Source organism: Mytilus californianus, unplaced genomic scaffold (assembly GCF_021869535.1).
Source record: "Mytilus californianus isolate M0D057914Y unplaced genomic scaffold, xbMytCali1.0.p SCAF_52, whole genome shotgun sequence".
NCBI lineage: Eukaryota > Metazoa > Mollusca > Bivalvia > Mytilida > Mytilidae > Mytilus > Mytilus californianus.
In genome coordinates this window covers 129,488-151,847 of record NW_026262704.1, presented here as the reverse complement: position 1 = coordinate 151,847, position 22,360 = coordinate 129,488, and the positions used below count along the sequence as shown (strand labels likewise).

Sequence of the window (22,360 nt, the reverse complement as noted above, 5' to 3'; positions counted from 1 at the left end):
GTGCACTAAATTGATACTAATATTGTACTTAAAAAAAATTGATAAGGCTGTACATATCTCTCGTCAACTAGTGTGTTTATAAATTTTGTTTTCATTTGGTCGTGTTGATAGGGGAGGGTGGGGGTTAAAACAATTAGCAACAAACAACAGCAAGACGACTGCAGTTTTGCTAATAAATAACAAATCGCATTAAACTATACATATAGACGCCATTTTGCTGCACTTTTCTTTTGCTTATGTATGAGATCAAAGTGGAAGAACAGTAATAAATATTAGTTCTCGTTCTAGAAGGCATGTTTTTACAAAAGCAACCTTAATACTCTGAGATGTGTACCCAAACAGTAGGATTTACTATCAACTCTTTAACAAGATATTCTATCTGATTTTACTCCACAGTTGGCATGTTCTGTTAGTTTTCTCAATTGAATTGTACCATATTTTTTACGTCAGTGTCTTTTATAGCCGACTATACGGTAAAAGTTTTTCTCAGTGTTGAAACCCGTACAATTGACTTTAATGGCTGATGTAAGCCATTAAAGACAATTGTACGGCCTTCATTTGAACTGTTGTGAAAAGTTGCCACATTGGAAATCATACCACATCTCCTTATTTTTATATCTGTATATCCTTTATTTTAATCTAACATCCCTGAAAGCATTTGCATTGCCAGAATGCCTAAGCATGGATATCAATCGTTTGACGTATCAACTTCAAGATAGATAAAAAATAGTTTTCTGACATAATTGGTTGTCAATTATTTAATTTCTGCTTTCTGGAAGTCGGGTGGCAAATATTTGATAGATGTTCAAGAAAATTTAATTTAAGAATTTAAGTAAATGAGAAATATGCAATCATTATTACAGTTAAATCTCGTTCTTATCCGCTTCATCCTATTGCTAGCGTAACAAATAAAAGTAAATTCGGATATTCAAAAAATAAAAATAACGAAAAAGCATTGAAGACGCATTTAATCATTTCAAGTGCTCAAAAATGGTAAGAAGGGTATTTTGAGCTGTTATTTGTGTGTTCCCTTTTTTAGGCTTACGGCTTTTCTTGTCTTGAACGCCGATGGAATACTTGCTATTGGACAAAACCAAACTTCGAACGATCCCACCTCCCTTAAGCAACTAACCCATTTCCATTCTGAATTTTAATCATTATTTTTATTGAATAACTGATAGTGTATAAGCCATGAGTGTCTGCTCGTAGTTTGATATATCGAATACACCATTCATAACACATATTCTTTTAACATGCATAATCATCAGGGGCTTTTTTCTTTAATACTCATACGATAAAACTCGATAACTGACAGTATTTTTCTCTTTTTTTTTTAATAATTATTAGGCGCAGGCCTTCAGTCATAATAAATTCGAGTACAATTATCCGGGCGTACTCACACTCAAAAATCAACCAATCAAAATAGTGGACCTGCGACTCTTTTCACAAAAAAATCTTAAGAGTACAAATACTCGGAAGACATATACATTTCAGTATAACTTATGATCAATTTTAACCATAATATTTTTTGTGAAAAGAGTCGCTGGTTTTTCCAGCACAAATGTTGTACTCCGAGTAATCGGTAAAGTTTTGTTTGAAAGAAACACCAAAATTGCCTATGGATTTTATCTTCACAAATACATGTACATGGAGTTGGTACTTTTTATTTAGAAAATTTATCCTGAATCTTTAAAAATCAAACATAATTGTGAATGCTGCATTTGCAGTTTATGTTTACATAAAATATAAAAAGGGGGGCCTCGGTGTCCGAGTGGTCTAAGTGGTCGAACTACTGTATCACTAGCCAGTCAACACTGAGGTTGCGAGTTCGAATCCTGCATGAGGTAGGTGCACTCGACTCCAATTTAATTGACTAGGATTGTCAGTTTTCCTACCGAAGGTCGGTGGTTCTCTCCGAACACCCCGGCTTACTCCACCAATAAACACTGACCGCCACGAAATAACACAATAGTGTTGAAAGTGGCTTTAAATACCAATCAATCAATCAATAAATCTAAAAAGTCAACTGAACAAAACATGTTCCAAATATTTTGAGGGTCGATAAAGTTAAGCAATTTGACGACAAGTTTTACTTTTATAATAACATTAGATTATATTTAATTATACGCTTTCCCCGAAATAAGACACATTTTGTATACATAGACATTATGATACCTGTTAGTTCTAAGCTTGCATGTTTGACATCCAGAGACTGGAAATAAAGTAAGTAATAAATAAAAACAAATTAATGTTCTCATTATTATGAGAATATCGTTGGAATAAATAAAAAAATAAGGAAATAATTATGAATTTTATCACATATTTTACCGGAAATAATGTATGAATTGTTTTAAACTAAACTCAGGAAATAAATCAGATTGGAATTTTACCTTTTCATTTCATTCGTATAATATCTCCGAATAAAAAAAAGTCAGATTCTGTGAAATGATGCGTCACATGTTTAGACGGTTTTTTGTGTAAGAAAATTTGATAGTCCATAAATTAACGTTTTACAGATAGACAAACACATTTGTCATTTCGAGGTCTTTAATAGCTTCCTATGAGGTATGAAATTTGCTCATTGCTTAAAATTTGTCTATAGTTGCTAGCCTTGATGGTCATTTGGTGTCTGGTGACGAGTTGTCTCATTGCCACATATTCTTATTTTTATATGGAACTTCTTGGATTTTTTTTTTCATTTAATAAAAACTGTAATAGCAAAAATACAGAACTCCAAGGAAAATTCAGAAAGGGGACACCATAAAAATTGACAAAACGAAATGCTCGACTATATCAACCTACGAAAAGACCAATCAAAATATTCTCTTTCTTGTTCCGAACTTCGAGCTTCAACTACAATTATTTTTCAGGTCTTTAGGTGGTCTGTTGCTAGATTAAATTTATGTCCCAAACCAATATCCCCTCATTTTAAAGCAAACAAGTTTGAATTGATTGAAAAGGTAAGCATAAGTTGTGTATAATTATACCCCACGCAACGAAGTTGTGGAGGGTATAATGTTTTTGACCCGTCCGTCCGTCTGTCCGTCCGTCCGTCAGTCTTGTTCTTGTCATCGCAACTCCACTGAAACCACACAACAGAATTTCATGAAACTTTGTAGATAATAAGGACATACAATGTAGATGTGTATATCGACAGGAAATTATGATTCGTTTTTTTCTAGGAGTTATGCCCCTTTGAACTTATTGGCCTCAATATACTACTGCAACAGTTTGTCATCGCAACTCCTCTAAAAACCACACAACAGAACTTCATGAAACTTTGTAGATAATAAGGACATACTATGTAGATGTGCATATCGACAGGAAATTATGATTCATTTTTTTTTCTAGGAGTAATGCCCTTTGAACTTATTGGCCTCACTATACTACTGCAACAGTTTGTCATCGCAACTCCTCTGAAACCACACAACAGAATTTCATGAAACTTTGTAGATGATAAGGACATACTATGTAGATGTGCAAATCGAAAGGAAATTATGGTTCAATTTTTTTTTCTAGGAGTTATGCCCTTTGAACTTATTGGCCTCAATATACTACTGCAACAGTTTGTCATCGCAACTCCTCTGAAACAACACAACAGAATTTCATGAAACTTTGTAGATGATAAGGACATACTATGTAGATGTGCAAATCGAAAGGAAATTATGGTTCAATTTTTTTTTCTAGGAGTTATGCCCCTTTGAACTTATTGGCCTCAATATACTACTACAACAGTTTGTTATCGCAACTCCTCTGAAACCACACAACAGAGTTTCATGAAACTTTGTAGATAATAAGGACATACTAAGTAGATGTGCATATCGACAGGAAATTATGATTCATTTTTTTTCTAGGATTTATGTCCCTTTGAACTTATTGGCCTCAATATACTACTGCAACAGTTTGTCATCGCAACTCCTATGAAACCACACAACAGAATTTCATGAAACTTTGTAAATAATAAAGACATACTATGTAGATGTGCAAATCGACAGGAAATTACGGTTCCATTTTTTTTCCAGGAGTTATGCCCCTTTGAACTTATTGGCCTCAATATACTACTGCAACAGTTTGTCATCGCAACTCCTCTGAAACCACACAACAGAATTTCGTGAAACTTTGTAGTTAATGAGGACATAATGTGTAAATGTGCATATCCACAAGAACATTTTTTATCATTCTTTGAACTTAGGAATCTGGTGAGATTTAGTTTGTCCAGTGACAATTTGGGGCGTGGAGTATGTGAGCGTACTCACAAAGGTTCTTTAATTAAATTATAAATTATGAACACTTTATACAAAAAACATGTAACAAGTTTAAAAAGTTAGTCTGACTTTAGTATTTATAAATTATTTATTATGAGACGTGTGTTACTAGAAGGTAGTCTAAGTTCTGGTTTATTTTTGAACTTCAGTTTGCGGAGTCCTTACATTGGACTTCAGATGGGGTGGTTAATTGAAACGAAAACCAGCATAGAATATGAACTCATGGTACATGTCAATATAATGTGTACCGAATGTTTTTCTTTCCTAATTTATTGATCTTGAATTTAATCTGATACCCTGTAGTCTAACCGTTTGACATATGTTAATGTATTCTTTAATGATTAAACTCCACTTCTATGCATCAAGGTTCAGTCATTGACCATATGAATGCAGAATACAGAAACTGGTCCATGGGAAAGTATTCGAACAATCAAAACGATTTAGTGCAAAAATACCAGACGCAGAGATCTATTACATCTTAACCATGTGGAAAATAGCCTCTTCGACCTAGAGTTAAGCAAAAGTCCTTTATCGATGTTCAAATTTCTATGCAATACATGTAGATGTATGTCAAAAATAAGCTGGATACTGTTAAAACATTAATAAAAATATAAATACGTGGTATGATTGCCAATGAGACAACTCAGTGGCGGATCCAGAGATTTTCATAAGTGGGGGCCCACTGACTGACTAAGAGGGGGCCCGCTCCAGTCATGCTTCAGTGATTCCCTATATAATCAATCAAATTTTTGCCACAAAAGAGGGGGCCCGGGCCCCCTGAAAAACCCTCTAAATCCGCCTCTGCAACTCTCAACCGGAGACCAAATGACATAGAAGTTAACTACTATAGGTCACCGTACGGCCTTCAACAATGTGCAAAACCCATACCACATAGTCAGCTATAATAGGCCCCGAAATCAAATGTAAAACAATTCAAACGAGAAAAATAACGGCCTGATTTATGTACAAAACAATGAACGAAGAAAAAATATGATATTTAGCAACAAACAACTACTATCTATTTTATCTTCCAAAAATATGTAGTTTTTATGGTCACAAGAGCTAGATTAATACCGGTGTTATTTAAAATTCATTTCTTGAAGAATCCATAAGCTAAAAAAAAAATTGGAAACAGTTCCAGTTATTAGAAACTATTGATTTAATCTATCAATTTGAAAGCGTACAATACAATATGATTGGATTGACACACAACTTTGCACGAATTTGCTTGACTCTGTTTTGACTATTTTGTTAATTTGTTTCTGTCAAATTAATCTACATGTACTCTACTGTTTTGTTGTAATAAGCTTTATACCATAGTAAAATTATAATCAAGATAATCTGACTTTTTTACTCACCAAACCTTTTTCAATACTAACTGATGGTTGAAATCACATAATTGGAAATAAAATAAAATCAACCTTTATTAAGAGGAGGGTGCTCGACTCCAATTTTAATTGACTATGATTGACAGTTTCCTACCAAAGGTCGTAGGTTCTCTTCGGGCACTCCGGCTACCTCCACCAATGAAAACTGAACGCCATGAAACAGGTCGGGAACACTACCTTATATGGATATGCATAAATTATAAAATTGAGAATGGAAATGGGGAATGTGTCAAAGAGACAACAACCCGATTAGCATATTTATGTCCTTGCACATGTAATTGTTTATTTACGTATGACGCAATTTTTTTTTTACCTGGGGTTTTTTACCAATCCACTAAATGAGTTACAATGCATGATGGACTACTACGTGTTTACAAGCAACCATGCAAGAACACGTGTTATTTACTGAAATACAACACATTTTTTCATGCATTGCGGGATTGACAATTTCGCTTAGTTTTCATTTTTGGTATCCACATTTATAGTCCGTGATATATAAAGTATTTGTTCCATGCTCAGATTAAGGAAGAGTTGTTTCTATGCGAAGAAACGAGTGTTTGAATTACCCGAAATATAGCCATTAATATGATTGATGATTACACGGAGATTTCAGGTATTCGTCCACAAGACAGCACCAAAAAAAAACAGTGAAAAACCCAATTACCCATAAGACAAACTTTCATTCAGATAGTTAAACAAGGGATCCTTGAATTGTGTGTTCGTAAAAAAGTGGAAGACTTAAGAGTGTATCAAATACCTTTCGGGGTCATCTATTTAAAAAAACCGATATACTTGCATATAAATCCATATACAATGAAACGGTTTTTGAAAAGTGGACCGAACGTTTTGACCATCGAAATTTTGCAATAGAAATACTAGTTATGACCACAAGATTTTAACAGCCAGTGCAGGACTCGCACGAACGTTAGATTTAGTTAGAGGGGCGATATTCTGACGCGTTTTTTAATTCTTGGTCACCCATGTTTAGAAAGAAAGGGGAGAAATCCAAACAATTTCCGACCAATCACAAATGTTGTTGCAAATTTGACCTTATGACGTCAAAGAATTTCCCATAATGCAATTATTGCATATAAATAAAAAAAACTACTATACCAATTGAATAAAAACTATTGCATTTGAATGAAAATTATACCATTTGAATGAAAAATTATACCATTTGAATAAAAAAAATTGCATTTAAATGAAAAATATACCATTCAAATAAAAAAATATTGCATTTAAATGAAGAAATATACCAATTAAATAAGAAATATTGCATTTAAATGAAAAATATCAAATTTTTGCAACCAATACCATGCCATAGTCGTTGGTTCATGTCTGTCATATTTGTTTTTTTCTTAAATTGTTTTGTTATAAATTAGGCCGTTAGTTTTCTCAATTGAATTATTTCATATTTTTTATGTCGGGCCTTTTACAGCCGACTATACTGTATGGGATTTTCTTATTGTTGAAGGCCGTATGGTTGCCTAAAATTGCTTACAACCACTTCATTTGAACTTCAGTGAATAGTTGTTTCATTGACAATCATACCATATCATGATCTCCTCATTGTTATATAAATGAAAATAAAATGGTAAAATTCTTCATTTAAGGGTAATTACTCGAATATAAGAAGTCTGTTGATTGTTTTGACCAAAATAGTTAGAAATCAACATTGTGATAAAATTGAGAATGAAAATGGGGAATGTGTCAAAGAGACAACAACACGACCAATGAGTAAAAAAAAACAGCCAATGGGTGATCAGTAACTTTGAGAATGGAAATGGGGAATATGTCAAAGAGACAACAACCCGACCAAATAGCAGACAACAGCTAAAGGCCACCAATGGGTCTTCAACACAGCAAGAAAATTCCGCACCCGGAGGCGGACTTCAGCTGGTCCCTAAATAAAAATGTGTACTAGTTCAGTGAAAATGGACGTCATACTAAACTCCAAAACATATAAATGAACTAAAATAAAAAAACATACAAGACTAACAAAGGTCAGAGGCTCCCGACTTGGGACAGGCGCAAAAATGCGGCGGGGTTAAACATGTTTTGTGAGATCTCAACACTCCCCTATACCTCTAGCCAATGTAGAACATTCTGAACATTTTTGATCCTGTTAGATTTTCTTTATTCACAGAGGTTTTCAAGATAAAAAACAAAACACGCATTTTACCCCATGTCAGCCATGTTGGTTGGTGGGAGACTTTTGTTAAAAGTTAGGACTAAAGACACCAAATGATGAGCAAAGATCACTTGACCCTTTGGAAATGATAGTTAAAAATGTCCGTTTGGTAGGGTTCATCTGACCTTATTAAACCTCATTTTCATGGTTCATTGGACAATGTACTTTTTTTTTTATTTGGTCCATTTCTTAAACTAATGTAAGTGTAAGCAGTGGGTCACATATCATATGGTCTAATTGAATGATTGTAAGTTGTAAAATTGAGAATGGAAATGGGGAATGTGTCAAAGAGACAACGACCCGACCATAGAGCAGACAACAGCCGAAGGTCACCAATGGGTCTTCAATGCAGCGAGAAACTCACGCACCCGGAGGCGTCCTTCAGCTGGCCCCTAAACAAATATGTATACTAGTTCAGTGATAATGAACGCCATACTAAACTCCAAATTATACACAAGAAACTAAAATTAAAAATGATACAAGACTAACAAAGGCCAGAGGCTCCTGACTTGGGACAGGCGCAAAAATGCGGTGGGGTTAAACATGTTTTTTGAGATCTCAACCCTCCCCCTATACCTCTAGCCAATGTAGAAAAAACAAACGTACAACAGTACGCACAGTAAAACTCAGTTTAAGAGAAGTCCGAGTCCGATGTCAGAATAGGAAACAAATGAAAATAAACAAAATGACAATAATACATAAATAACAACAGACTACTAGCAGTTACTGACATGCCAGCTCCAGACCTCAATTAAACTGATTGAAAGATTATGTCTTCATCATATGAATATCAGGCACAATCCCTCCTGTTAGGGGTTTAGAATTATACCATCATAAAATATATGAGAAGAACATAACCCGTGTCATGCCAACAACTGGTTTTAGAATAAATATGTTTAATTCCGATGCAAAGACCCTATAAGTGAATCAATATTAAAGCTAAAATATGCAATCTTTAATGACCTGACAACAGTATCGTAATTATATCCCTTCTTAATAAGTCTGTAAAGGTTTTGTTAGCTTTTGAGGTGAATACTGACATTTTTGTGCTTTGTAAAGAATATTACCATAAAAGATTGGATGTGAAATACCCGAACGTATAAGATGTCTGCATGTTGAGTTATATTTACGAATGATGTCCTTATACCGATGATAAAATTTAGTAAATGTTTTGACTAGTTTATGATATCGAAAACCCTGGTGTAATAATTTTTCAGTAATACATAAATTTCTTTCGTATATGTTTGTCTGGCGGGGTACATCTGACATTTTCTTGGTTTACTGTTCAACATTGTTTTTGTTGATTTGGGTCTTTTTCTCAGGTTCTAGGAACAAGAGGTCACCTGTTTTGTGTAGGGAATGATTGTAATGTGCACATGTCCGTCTGCCAGGATTGATATGACCTTGACCTGATTTTCATGCATCTTGAAAAATCAAACGAGAGACATCTCAGTGTGTGTGCACTCTTGTATTACAATATTGAATTAGGAAGCTACCATTTGAATTTTGTGGGAGGGGGGGGGGGGGGCTAGGATGAAATTTGAAAAAAGGCAGGACAGGAGTTTTGAGTAAAAAAAAAAAGGCAGGATGAGCAACTTGGCAAAAAAAAAAAAGGCAGGATGACAATTTATGTAAAAAAAGTCAGGATAAACTAATAAAAAAAAATGGCAGGACCGAATTGAGTGAAAAATAAAAAGGCAAGACAGAGATTGCAACTAAAAAAAAATGCAGGACAAAATTTTTCATCCTAGCCCCCCCCCCCCCCCCCCCCCCCCCCCCCCACCGCCCATAAATTTAAAACACATTCTTTAAACACTTCAAGTGCACATGAATTAAGTTTTTGTAGATTTAAATGTTTTTTAATAGCTAGTCATTTAATTGTGTCTTGTGACATTCTTCTATTCATTTGTCTGTTTTCGTCTATGTCTTTTATTCTGCCGCTAAAAAAAGAAGAAAAAAACTTATCATCAAATTGTCTCGTGCATTTATAATTTGATGTACATGTATTATGTTCATTTTAGGATGTACTAAGGTGAAATTTTAAAAAAACCTAGAATTTAAAATTGATACTTTAAGTCGGAAGAGCATTAGTTAAGGAACACAATAGCTGAAAATATTGATAGGTTATAGAGCTCCTTTTCGAGATATTGATTTTTTTTAAAAGGCGGTAAAAGGCTGACTCGGACTTAAAATTGCATTGGTATTATTTGGGTCTCAAATCGAAAGAAAAGAAATCTAGAATATGCTTAAATTTTGGTGAAGTCCTATTATGAGCTATTGAAGTCTTATATAAAAAGAAAAATGGCGGGGGGGGGGGGGGGGGGGGGGGGCAAAATAACCAAGAAGTCCGAGCATTTGACAAAAACTCCTGAACCTCAGCTAAGTAAATCCTTAAAACAAGCATAGAGGTGAATAAACATAATTACAAAAAATCATATCAAAGAACAATGTTTTTCATTTTTTTTTACCATAAAGGAAGACCGTGACAGTTTTATTTTAAGATGTATTGCTTTCAAAAGCATAAAATTGTTTAATGGAAAATATTTTTTCTTACTTTTTTATCAAAAAAGTCTATATGTTCATTTTTTTACCTTTTTGTCTTAACTAAATATTCCTAATATTTGATCATTTCAAACAGTTAGTAACACACTCGTTTTTTTGCTTAGATAATTGTTCATTAATCTTACATTAAAAAAAATGGAATTCGTCATCCTTATAACTTTATAACTTAAGTTTTTATACATATGATTTAAGTTTATATTAGATTTTCAATAAAAAATTCTTTTCTTAATTAATTTTGCATTCAAAAAAAGAAATGAAATTCGTCATCTTTATAACTTACGTTTTTCACATATGATACCCTTAAAGTCTCCTCTTCTGTGCTTGTCGCTACAATCGCTATCATGCCACGCGTTATAGTTGTCATAACTGGACAATGAGAGACAGTCTTGGCCATCTCTTCCATAATCATCTGGTTCATCGCCCCTTCTTCCATCTACACTCTTCCACCAATCTGTGAAAGTGAATGGTTTACCAGATGATGGCCACACCCAGGTTCCTTCTTTAGCTGCGTCCGTACCACCTAACCAAACACCTTATGAAAAAATAAAATTTAGAAAATTATTTGTTTTTTTATTGTCATTTTATAGTGGAAAGCTAACAGAGACAGTTGTTGAACAGTTTTGTTTTAATTCCCATGAGGAATAGACTTTCTTTATTGTGAGACTATGTGCAGGACATCGAAAAATTAGGATTAATTTTGAGTGCATATCATCTTTTACAAATCATTAGAGAAACAGATTCCAAAAAATCAATACTGAAATTTTAACTTGTGTACACAAATATGTCATTGCATACATTTCAACATTGTATATCCGCAAATATTTATCGACAGAGTTATCGATCCTGAATAGGACTGATATAGTTGGGTATGCTACCACCAAAGCTCGTGCAATACGATATTTCTCCACTCTCTACATCTAAACTGCAAATATTAAAAACGCTTGGCCAGCCTCGCATTGAAAATCTAATTGTCTCGAGGGGAGAAATATCGTATCACACAGTGGTAGAATCTATTCAAATTGCCAATCAAAGTTATTGAAATGCTTTAAAGCCTAGAAAGAATCATATTACTAAGTAAACATTAAATTGTGTGATATTAAGGTGTTTTTTTTTTGTTTTTTTTTATTTGTATTTGTTTTTATTTCAGCTAGATTCCAATTCTTGGCTTTAATATCCTAGAAGTGACAAGACATACATGTACAGTACATGATACTATCTAGTAGCTACATTTACTTGTCATCATAATAATTCGATGACCGCACTTTCCTCTTTGATGTTTAGAATATAGTTGTATATCTACAGATATGATCGAAGTACATGTACTATGAAAATTTTTACCAGGTCTTATCATATGACGACTAGTCAGACAAATTTTGGTTCAGAATTCTGACAGGAATTTTTACAAAATTGCCAGGGGTTACAACACATGAATATAGTTTGTCATGGAGTTTACTGTAACGGTCCAGCTCTTTTTAGAGGCTGTCTTACAAAGTTGACTTTAGATGAATTTGGCTATTTGTTTTAGTTATTTTTGTCATATAGCTGTTTCGGTACTTACACATCCCTCGGATTTCAAATGTTTGGCATTGAGCGTTCCTGATGAAGGTAAATCCAGAAAAGCGCTTCGGACGCATGCAATTATTAAACGTGTTGTTTTCAATTTTTTATGATAATATCAGAACTATATGATATGTATGTGCAACTGTTACTATAAAATGTGGGAGATACATTGTACATCGTATTATTACACACTATTAATATATATGTAGGACTCTAAAGTGCGATGGTACTCTAAAGTGCGATGGTCACGCTAAAGTGCGATGGTCTACGCTAAAGTACGATGGTGAATCACGCTAAAGTGCGATGGTTGTTTGTTTGCTAAAGTACGATGGTATGTCACGCTAAAGTGCGATGGATCAATAGGATAAGGTTCGAGGGTTTAAAACGTGAAAGTACATGGATGTTAAAAAATAGTCTCTTTTCACAGGTATAACATATGTGACAGGCTTTAATTTATAATTTACCGGTAAGATTAAGTGATTGTTTCTAAATTTAGAAGACCGACCACGTAATAATTGCTAAAAAGGTAATTCAGGTGTCACAAAATACTTTATTTCCTGTAAATGATTTTTTTAACAATTCTGGCGTATTAAACATGTTAAATACTTGGATAACTGGTATAGCTTGCCGTTCACACAGTCTATCAATAACCTGAACATCTCCCCTTACAGTCGTCTTTGTAAATTACAAATACAAAATTCGATCATTGTCGGAATATCAGTAACATTTATTTGTACAAGCTTTAATCTAATTGCGAGCAAAAGGTGAAATTCGCCGAGCTTTCTTCTTTTTTGTACCGAGTACACATACATGTTACATTTTCCTACAATGTACAAACTATGTTTTAGTCGACAGTTTATAATTTACGCTTGAAAACATGTAACTTTTCAATAAAATCGATAATATTTTAACGGGGACCGCAAAGTAAACTGCAACGTAAACAATGATTTTAATTTTTATCAAATGTATCCGTTCGCTTCCAATAGAAGCAGGATACAGGATACCTATGCGTATACTATTTTGTATCTTTATAGTAAAATTGTCAACTGCAGGACACAAGTCCTTCTTCCAGCACCCGAAAAAAAACAACACACATTTGTTTCAGCACGGTTATGTTTGAAATTATTTAAGTCATGGACATTTGATTTAAAAGTTGTTAATCAAATATTCTTAATTTATCTTCCGGCATAGTCATTTTTGGTTTGTATAAACGACCTGTTAACGTCATAATCCAACTACGTTTCTTACGTCTATACTTTCGCGGACCATCGGACTTTAGCGTATGGAGGCATCGCACTTTAGCGCAGACCATCGCACTTTAGCGTGACCATCGCACTTTACCGTCCCCATCGCACTTTAGAGTCCTACATATATACAAGTACAAAAATGTAGTAACCCAGGTATCAGTTATATAAAGATAGTTTGAATACATAATGATGATACAATGTGCAGATACATGAAATATGTTTTATATTAAAGTATGTAAGCAATGAAGAATATGAACATATTAAAAAAAGACAGACAAAATATTTGTTATGAAATTGATGTAAATGTAATAGGTTGGACACTTAGAAGTACAATAATGCAAAAGAAAATTAAAAGCATTTCTAGCCCAACAACATCATCTCTTTTTGTTATATGATCCATGCATGATAAACAATAAAATTACCACACATCAGATTGTTCCCAGTATTATTATTTTTTTTTTATATAATTTTATTTGAAAAGTACATTTGTTAGAGATACATAAAGTACCGGTACCTTATCCCGGCCTCGTTAACGTTAGTATATAGCATTTCAGTGATAAGGTTAGTACTTGTTAGTACACAATATACAGTTTTGCTAATAAATAATATGTAACAGAATAAAAAGAAATTAATATGATATATTATAAATCTTAGTTTAAGAAGATAAGTTAAACTTAATTTTTTCTGCAACCAAATTGCAGAAGTTTTTATGTGTGCCTTGTTTATTTGTCAATATTTCGTAATGTTGGAGAAGTTCATTTTTAAAAATTTCAAACACATTAATTTGTTTTGTATTCTGCTCGGATATATACTATACTTTATATATAGTAAAAAGTATGATTGTTAGAAAATCGTTTATATTGTAATAATTTGTATCATTTATCTTGTATCCATACAAAAAATGATGCAAGTGATATTATATGATGTCCTATTTTAAGTGTGTCTAGTCTGGGACTATTATGTTAGTATAATAGTCCCAGGTCTAGTATTAGTTTTATTTGATCCCAAAATGATTTCAGATATTTGTATGTCAAAAAGTAATGTTCATAATCTTCAATGACATTACATATATTACATAAAGGAGTTTTAGTTATTTTCCAAGAGAAAAGTAATTGTTTGGTTGGTAAAATGTAATGTAGTAATTTCCATCTTAACATTCTCAATTTATTATCTTGGATATAGTTAAAGATAAAGTACAACATTTGTTCTCTTTTCCTTGTATTGTTATCTAAATTAAGAATTCTGTCCCATTTTTGAAATCCTATTGCTTTCTCATAATATCTATTTAAAAGGGAGATGTAGATATCTTTGGAGGAAAATGTTTTAATTGGTACCATTTTTCCTTCTCTATTTTGGAATTTAAATTTGGAGTCGGTAGCGACTTTTGTTTTAATTGATTCTTCTTTTATTAACTCTTAATTTGTAACCACTGTTTTTGGTATTACTTTCATCAATTTAATATATTCCGAAAACCAATTAGCATGGCAAGATAATTTATCTAAAATCTTATTTTGATTAATTTTTCCTTTGTCATCAATTATGTCATTTACAAATAAAATTTTACTGTTTATCCAATTTTTGAAAATAAGACATTTACCATTTAATTTGATATGCTTATTGCCCCATATAAGTTGCTGTCTTATATGTTTATATGCATGTTAGTCGATCTGATTCTTTTTCAGATTTTGAATTTATCCATGATATGATTATTTTTAAGTAAAATTCTGGAACAATTTCTTTTAGTTTATTAATCAAATTAATATTGTTAAAGTCTATTTTAAATATAAGGAATTCTTGTCCAAATTTGTCTAAGTAAAATTTTGGTAAGACTTTCCAATTGGGTGATGAGTCTTCATTATCAATGAGTCTTTTTACATTAAATTAATATTTATGGATTCTATATATTTATCTAGGTCTATCATTTTAAGCCCGCCAGCATGATAATTTTTACTTATTATCGCTCTTTTAACTTTTTCTGGTTTATTATTCCATATAAAATTATATATTATTTTTTTTAATTTTGCGAGGTATTCTTTATCAATTTCTGTTACTGATGCAACATAGGTGATATTTGGTAGGATTAGTGATTTAACAAGAAATATTTTACCTAACATAGTTAATTTTCTGTTATTCCAATCTTTAATTATTTTTTCCGATTTTTCGTATTGTCTTTGCAAGTTTGATTTTTTACACTCATTTTTATTAAGTCCAAAATATATTCCTAATACTTTAATCGGTTCTTGTGTCCACTTAATGTTTTCAACTTTATCTTTACAGGACTTTAAATTTCCGAGCCATATCCCTTCTGTTTTATTTCGAATAAGCTTCAGGCCTGAAAGTGATCCGAAAATTTCTATAATGTTCAAAGTTAATGAGACTTCTTGTGAGAAATATCGATAGAAATAAAATCGATCAATCAAATAATGATTTAACTATGTTGAATACCAGTATACTTGCTCAAGAAAATATTAATAAAATAGTTGAATCTGTAAATGGTTTAATGCTGGATTCAGCCGAAAAGGTGTTTGGATCTTTTACTTATAAACGACATGAAAAGAAATGTCGAAGAAAGGTTATTAAACCTTGGTTTGACCAAATATGTTGGGAAAAAAGGCGGTGCTTTCGAATAGCAGAAAGAAGATATAAATACAATAAAACAAGTTTAAAAAGGAAGAGATGAAGAATACAGAACATGAATATAAGAGGCAAATGGACATTTCTATTAATAAGCATAAAAAAGCCATGAGAAAAAAGATGAATGTTTTAAAAAATAGTAACTCTAAAGAATTTTGGAAGATATTGAACTCGTATAAAGAAAAAAGAAGGAATAATATTCCTGTTGATATACTTTTTTAATTTTCAAAAATTTAAATTCGTAAGACCCTGGCGCTGGTGAAGAAACTATTATAGATGAGAATAACGAACTTAATTCACTATTAAACAGTCCTATTACGGAAAATGAAATTTTAAAATGCATCAAAAATCTTAAGAATGACAAAGCTTGTGGTGATGACTTCATCATTAATGAATATATTAAGAGCACCACTCAGATTTTCATGCCAATCTATGTAAAACTGTTCAATATTGTATATGATACTGGAAAAGTGCCTGAACTTTGGCTTGTTGGTAATGTTATACCTTTTTATAAAAACAAAGGTGACCAGTCAGATCCTCAAAACTACAGACCAATAACTATATTAAGCTGTATGGGTAAACTTTTTACGTCAATTTTGAATTTAAGACTGAGTTATTTTTTGGAAAAATATTTGTTGTTAAATGAAAACCAGTTTGGTTTCAGAAAGGGCTATTCCACTATAGACAGCATATTTACTCTGGATATTTAATTTGAACTACTGAGACAAAAAAAGAAAAAATCTTTTTTGTGCTTTTATTGATTTTGCTTTAAGCTTTCGATACAGTTTGGAGATCTGGTCTTTGGTCAAAACTCATTTTACATACAGTGAATGGGAAGATGTATAACACTATTTTTGATATGTATAATAAACAGCTGCGCCATGAGCGCATGATACGCCCGTCGTCTTGTGTGTGAATTTTTATGCAATAAGCATAAATAGTTTCTGACATACGGCGTGACATGCGAAAACCCCCTTTTTTTTTTACAAAAAACTCAATATCTCTAAAATAAAATTTTTAATCAAAATCAAAAAGTATACAGATCTTTAGATTAATATAACTAAGAAGTGTGTAAAATTTTAAGCAATAATCATAAATCGTTTTTGAGATACGGCGCGACATGTGAAAACCCCCCTTTTTAAAAAAAAAATCAATATCTCAAAAATAAAATTTTGAATCAAAACCAAAAAGTATACAGATCTTTAGATTAATATAACTAAGAAGTGTGTAAAATTTTAAGCAATAATCATAAATCGTTTTTGAGATACGGCGCGACATGTGAAAACCCCCTTTTTTAAAAAAAAAATCAATATCTCAAAAATAAAATTTTGAATCAAAACCAAAAAGTATACAGATCTTTAGATTAATATAACTAAGAAGTGTGTAAAATTTTAAGCAATAATCATAAATCGTTTTTGAGATACGGCGCGACATGTGAAAACCCCCCTTTTTTAAAAAAAAAATCAATATCTCAAAAATAAAATTTTGAATCAAAACCAAAAAGTATACAGATCTTTAGATTAATATAACTAAGAAGTGTGTAAAATTTTAAGCAATAATCATAAATCGTTTATGAGATACGGCGCGACATGTGAAAACCCCCCTTTTTAAAAAAAAAAATCAATATCTCAAAAATAAAATTTTGAATCAAAACCAAAAAGTATACAGATCTTTAGATTAATATAACTAAGAAGTGTGTAAAATTTTAAGCAATAATCATAAATCGTTTTTGAGATACGGCGCGACATGTGAAAACCCCCCTTTTTAAAAAAAAAAATCAATATCTCAAAAATAAAATTTTGAATCAAAACCAAAAAGTATACAGATCTTTAGATTAATATAACTAAGAAGTGTGTAAAATTTTAAGCAATAATCATAAATCGTTTTTGAGATACGGCGCGACATGTGAAAAACCCCTCCCCCTTTTTTTTAAAAATACTCAATAACTCAAAAATAAAATCTTGAATCATCACCAAAAAGTATACAGATCTTAAGGTTAATATAACTAAGAAGTGTGTAAAGTTTTAAGCAATAATCATAAACTGTTTTTGAGATACGGCGCGACATGTGAAAAACCCCTCCCCCTTTTTTAACAAAATACTCAATATCTCTAAAATAAAATTTTGAATCATCACCAAAAAGTATACAGATCTTAAGATTAATATAACTAAGAAGTGTGTAAAGTTTTAAGCAATAATCATAAATTGTTTTTGAGATACGGCTCGACATGTGAAAAAAACACACACCTGTTTTAGTTACTAAGTCCCGTAACTCAAAAAGTTTTAATCTTATTTTCACCAAAAAGTATACAGATCGTTTGACTATCAAAAGAAACAACTTTGTTAAGTTTCATGAAATTTGGATAAGTCATTCTGAAGTTACGGTGCGACATGTTTACGCCGGACAGACAGACGGACAGACAGACAGACAGACGGACAGACAGACGGACGGACAGACAGACGGACAGACAGACGGACGGACGCCGGACATTTGTATAACATAATACGTCCCGTCAAAAATTTGACGGGCGTATAAAAATGTCAAATCAGGAATTTTCAGTGATGGGGAATATTCAGATTACTTTCCTCGTAATGTAGGTGTAAGACAGGGAGAAAATCTATCTCCCATATTTTTTTCTATTTATTTAAATAATTTAGAAAGCTTTTTTCAAGACAAAAATATAAATGGTTTGAAATCTTTATCAGATCAAATAGAGAACGAGCTAAATATGTATTTAAAACTGTTTGTTGTATTGTACGCAGACGACACTGTACTTATGTCAGAAACACAAGCAGATCTACAATAAACAGCTGCGCCATGAGCGCATGATACGCCCGTTGTCTTGTGTGTGAATTTTTATGCAATAACCATAAATAGTTTCTGACATACGGCGCGACATGCGAAAACCCCCTTTTTTTTACAAAAAACTCAATATCTCTAAAATAAAATTTTGAATGAAAATCAAAAAATATACAGATCTTTAGATTAATATAACTAAGAAGTGTGTAAAATTTTAAGCAATAATCATAAATCGTTTTTGAGATACGCGCGACATGTGAACACCCCCCTTTTAAAAAAAAAATCAATATCTCTAAAATAAAATTTTGAATCAAAACCAAAAAGTATACAGATCTTTAGATTAATATAACTAAGAAGTGTGTAAAATTTTAATCAATAATCATAAATCGTTTTTGAGATACGAAAACCCCTCCCTCTTTTTTTACAAAATACTCAATAACTCAAAAATAAAATTTTGAATCATCACCAAAAAGTATACAGATCTTAAGATTAATATAACTAAGAAGTGTGTAAAGTTTTAAGCAATAATCATAAATTGTTTTTGAGATACGGCGCGACATGTGAAAAAAAACACACACCTGTTTTAGTTACTAAGTCCCGTGACTCAAAAAGTTTGAATCTTATTTTCACCAAAAAGTATACAGATCGTTTGACTATCATAAGAAACAACTATGTTAAGTTTCATGAAATTCGGATAAGTCGTTCTCAAGTTACGGTGCGACATGTTTACGCCGGACAGACAGACGGACAGACTGACAGACGACATTTGTATACCATAATACGTCCCGTCCAAATTTTGACGGGCGTATTAAAACAATTAGACGTTTTAAAGGAATATTGTGATACATGGAAATTAAAAGTCAATGTCCCTAAAAGCAAAATAGTAATATTTTCTAAAGGTAGACCACTACCAAATGTAATTTTTAAATATGCTGATATTGAGTTAGATATTGTTGAAGAATTTACATATCTTGGTGTATTATTTTCTAGAACAGGAAGTTTCACAAAAGCAAAAAAGGCACAAGCTGATAAAGCAACAAGGGCTATGTACGATATTCTAAAAAAGGGGAGATTACATAGTTTAAACATTAAATGTCAACTAGAATTATTTGACAAAGTAGTTAAGCCTATATTATTATACGGGTGTGAAGTCTGGGGAATGGGTAACACCTCTGTTATAGAACGTGTTCATCTAAAATTTTGTAAATTACTGCTTAATCTTAAAAAATCCACTCCTGATTACATGATATATGGGGAACTTGGCCGATTCCCACTGGATATTTTTATTAAATTGCGTACTATTAGTTATTGGGAAAAGCTTGTAACTGGGGAAGATAAGAAACTTCCTGTTATTCTATACAATCTTGTTACTGGTAGTTATAATGGAAATATAGCTTGGTGTAAGAATGTAAAATCTGTGCTTGATAATTGTTGACTATCAAATATATGGAACACTTAATATTTTATAAGTAAAATCTGGTTGTATGATACTGTTGAAATAAGATTAACTGACCAGTTCAGACAGACATTGTATGCTACTCTACAAAATTCTCCAAAAGCTCTAAATTATAAATTATTCAAAAATAGTATAAATTTCGAAACCTACTTTGATATTTTAGATGACAAGAATATTGCTTCTTTTGTAGATTTAGAACTTTGAACACAAAAATTCCTATCGAAATTGGTAGATGGCAAAATATTCAGAGAGAAAATCGTATTTGTACTTTGTGCAATTCCGGTGATATTGGCGACGAGTTCCATTATATTTTAGAATGTTCGGCAATAGTCGAAAGTAGACAAATGCTACTAAAGCATCATTTTGTAAACAGACCAAATATTTTAAAATTTCAAGGTCTAATGAATAGCAACAACCCGTCTGAACTAAACAATCTGTGTAAGTTTATAAGAATTATTATGAAATACCTAGAATCTCCTGGGTACCTCCTTATGTCTCTACTTTACATTTGTATCTAAAATTTATACTATGTATGTTAATTTATTTGTATATGTCTCTGTACCATTGTACTTTGGTTTACGAGAATACAGATATATATATATATATATATGTTTTGAATTTAAAAATAAAGTGGTGTCATCTGCAAGCTGGCTTAACTTTAAAGTATGGGTTTTATTATCTAGTTGGATTTGAAAACCTTTAAAATTTTTATCTTGTCTTAATCTACTGGCTAAAATTTCAACAGCAACAACGAAAATTATAGAGCTCGCGGGACACCCTTGACGGATCCCGCACTCAATGCTGAAGGGTCTTGAAATCCACCCTTTATTTAATATGCAACCCTTTATATCTGTATATAAAGTATTTATCCACTTCAGTTAAGATTTCTGAAAGTCAAATTTCTTTAATGAACAATACATAAATTCCCATTCTAACGAGTCAAATGCCTTTGAAAAATCTAAAAAAAAGGTATGCCCCGTCTACGTTGAATTTTTCTGAATAGTCTATAATATCTTGCATTTGTCTAATATTAAACCCAATATATCTATTTTTAACATACCCGTTTTGATCACTATGAATGATTTTATGCAATACTGGTTTAAGTCTTTGTGCAAGAGAATATGCTATAATTTTGGTATCTACATTGAATAAAGTGATTGGTCTATATGTCTAAATTTAACGGGTCATTTTTCTTGTAAATATGGGTAATTAATCCTAGTTTCTGTGAATTTGTCAATTCTTTTTTCTCATAACAATGATTAAAGACATTTACAGCAAAATATTGTAAGTTGGACCAAAAAGATCTATAAAATTCAATTAGAAGACCATCAATACCCGGTGTTTTGTTAAGTTTCATTTTAAAAACAGAATTTGTACATTCCTCTATTGTCAGCTTTCCTTCAATTTCATTACTTTCGTGTGTAGTTAGTTTGCAGTTTATTTTTGTATTTTCAATATAATTTTCAATTTCTCCTAAATCTGGCTTAGTTGACGTATATAAATTTTCATAATAATTCCTCCCCGTTTCTAATATTTTACCTTGATCCTCAGTTATTTCCCCTTCACTGTTCCTAATAGCAGTAATATTTTTTCTTGTCTGTCTTGATTTCTCTAATTCCAAAAAAAATATTTTGTATTTTTTTCGTCTTCTTCTATCCATTTAACTCTTTACCTTATTTGTGCCCCTTTTATTTTATCAGAATATAGAATTTGTAGCATTTCTTCCGTCGGCATTCTTTATTGAATCTATTATGTTCGGCATTTTTTTTTTCTTTTCATCAAGGTTGTTGTCCTGAATTTCATTCAAAAGTTTTAGTTCTTGTTCTAATTCTTTAATTTCATCTCTTTTATTTTTAGCTTTAATTTTACAATGTTCAATAGTCGTCTCCTTTACCTCTATTTTAAACACGATTGCTAAGCTTATTCGGTTTCTTAATTTTTCATATTTATCTATTAAAGTGTTAATTTTCATTTTGTATGATTCGTCTTTAAGAATACTATTGTTTAATTTGAAATAACCCTTTCCTTTTTCCCCCTGACAATGATTTATCTTAAGTGAAATCGCTTGATGGTCTGTATATTGAATTGTAGCGGGTCTTATATCAGCGTGGAGTACCCTAGGTCTAGCTACTTTTTTTTTTCTTCTCCAGGTATATTGTGTTTTATTTGGTTTATTACTCTCCAAATGTCTATAACTTATAGTTTTCTTGTTAAACTTTTTAACGCATTAGTCTTATTTTTTATTTTTTGTCTATCTT

General features: G+C 31.8%; 1 protein-coding gene across 1 annotated transcript in view; it reads right to left on the bottom strand.

The window, feature by feature from the left end:
- Positions 1–9,625: 9,625 nt before the first annotated feature.
- The window catches only part of LOC127703855 (collectin-12-like), a 72,693-nt gene continuing 59,958 nt past the window's right edge, over positions 9,626–22,360 (bottom strand). The window contains exons 5-6 of the mRNA XM_052207934.1: positions 10,687–10,938; positions 9,626–9,784 (exon numbers count right to left, since the gene is read on the bottom strand). Of these exons, the coding sequence (XP_052063894.1) occupies positions 9,774–9,784; positions 10,687–10,938 (263 nt within the window). The 3' untranslated portion in view covers positions 9,626–9,773. The remainder of the gene's footprint in view (positions 9,785–10,686; positions 10,939–22,360) is intronic.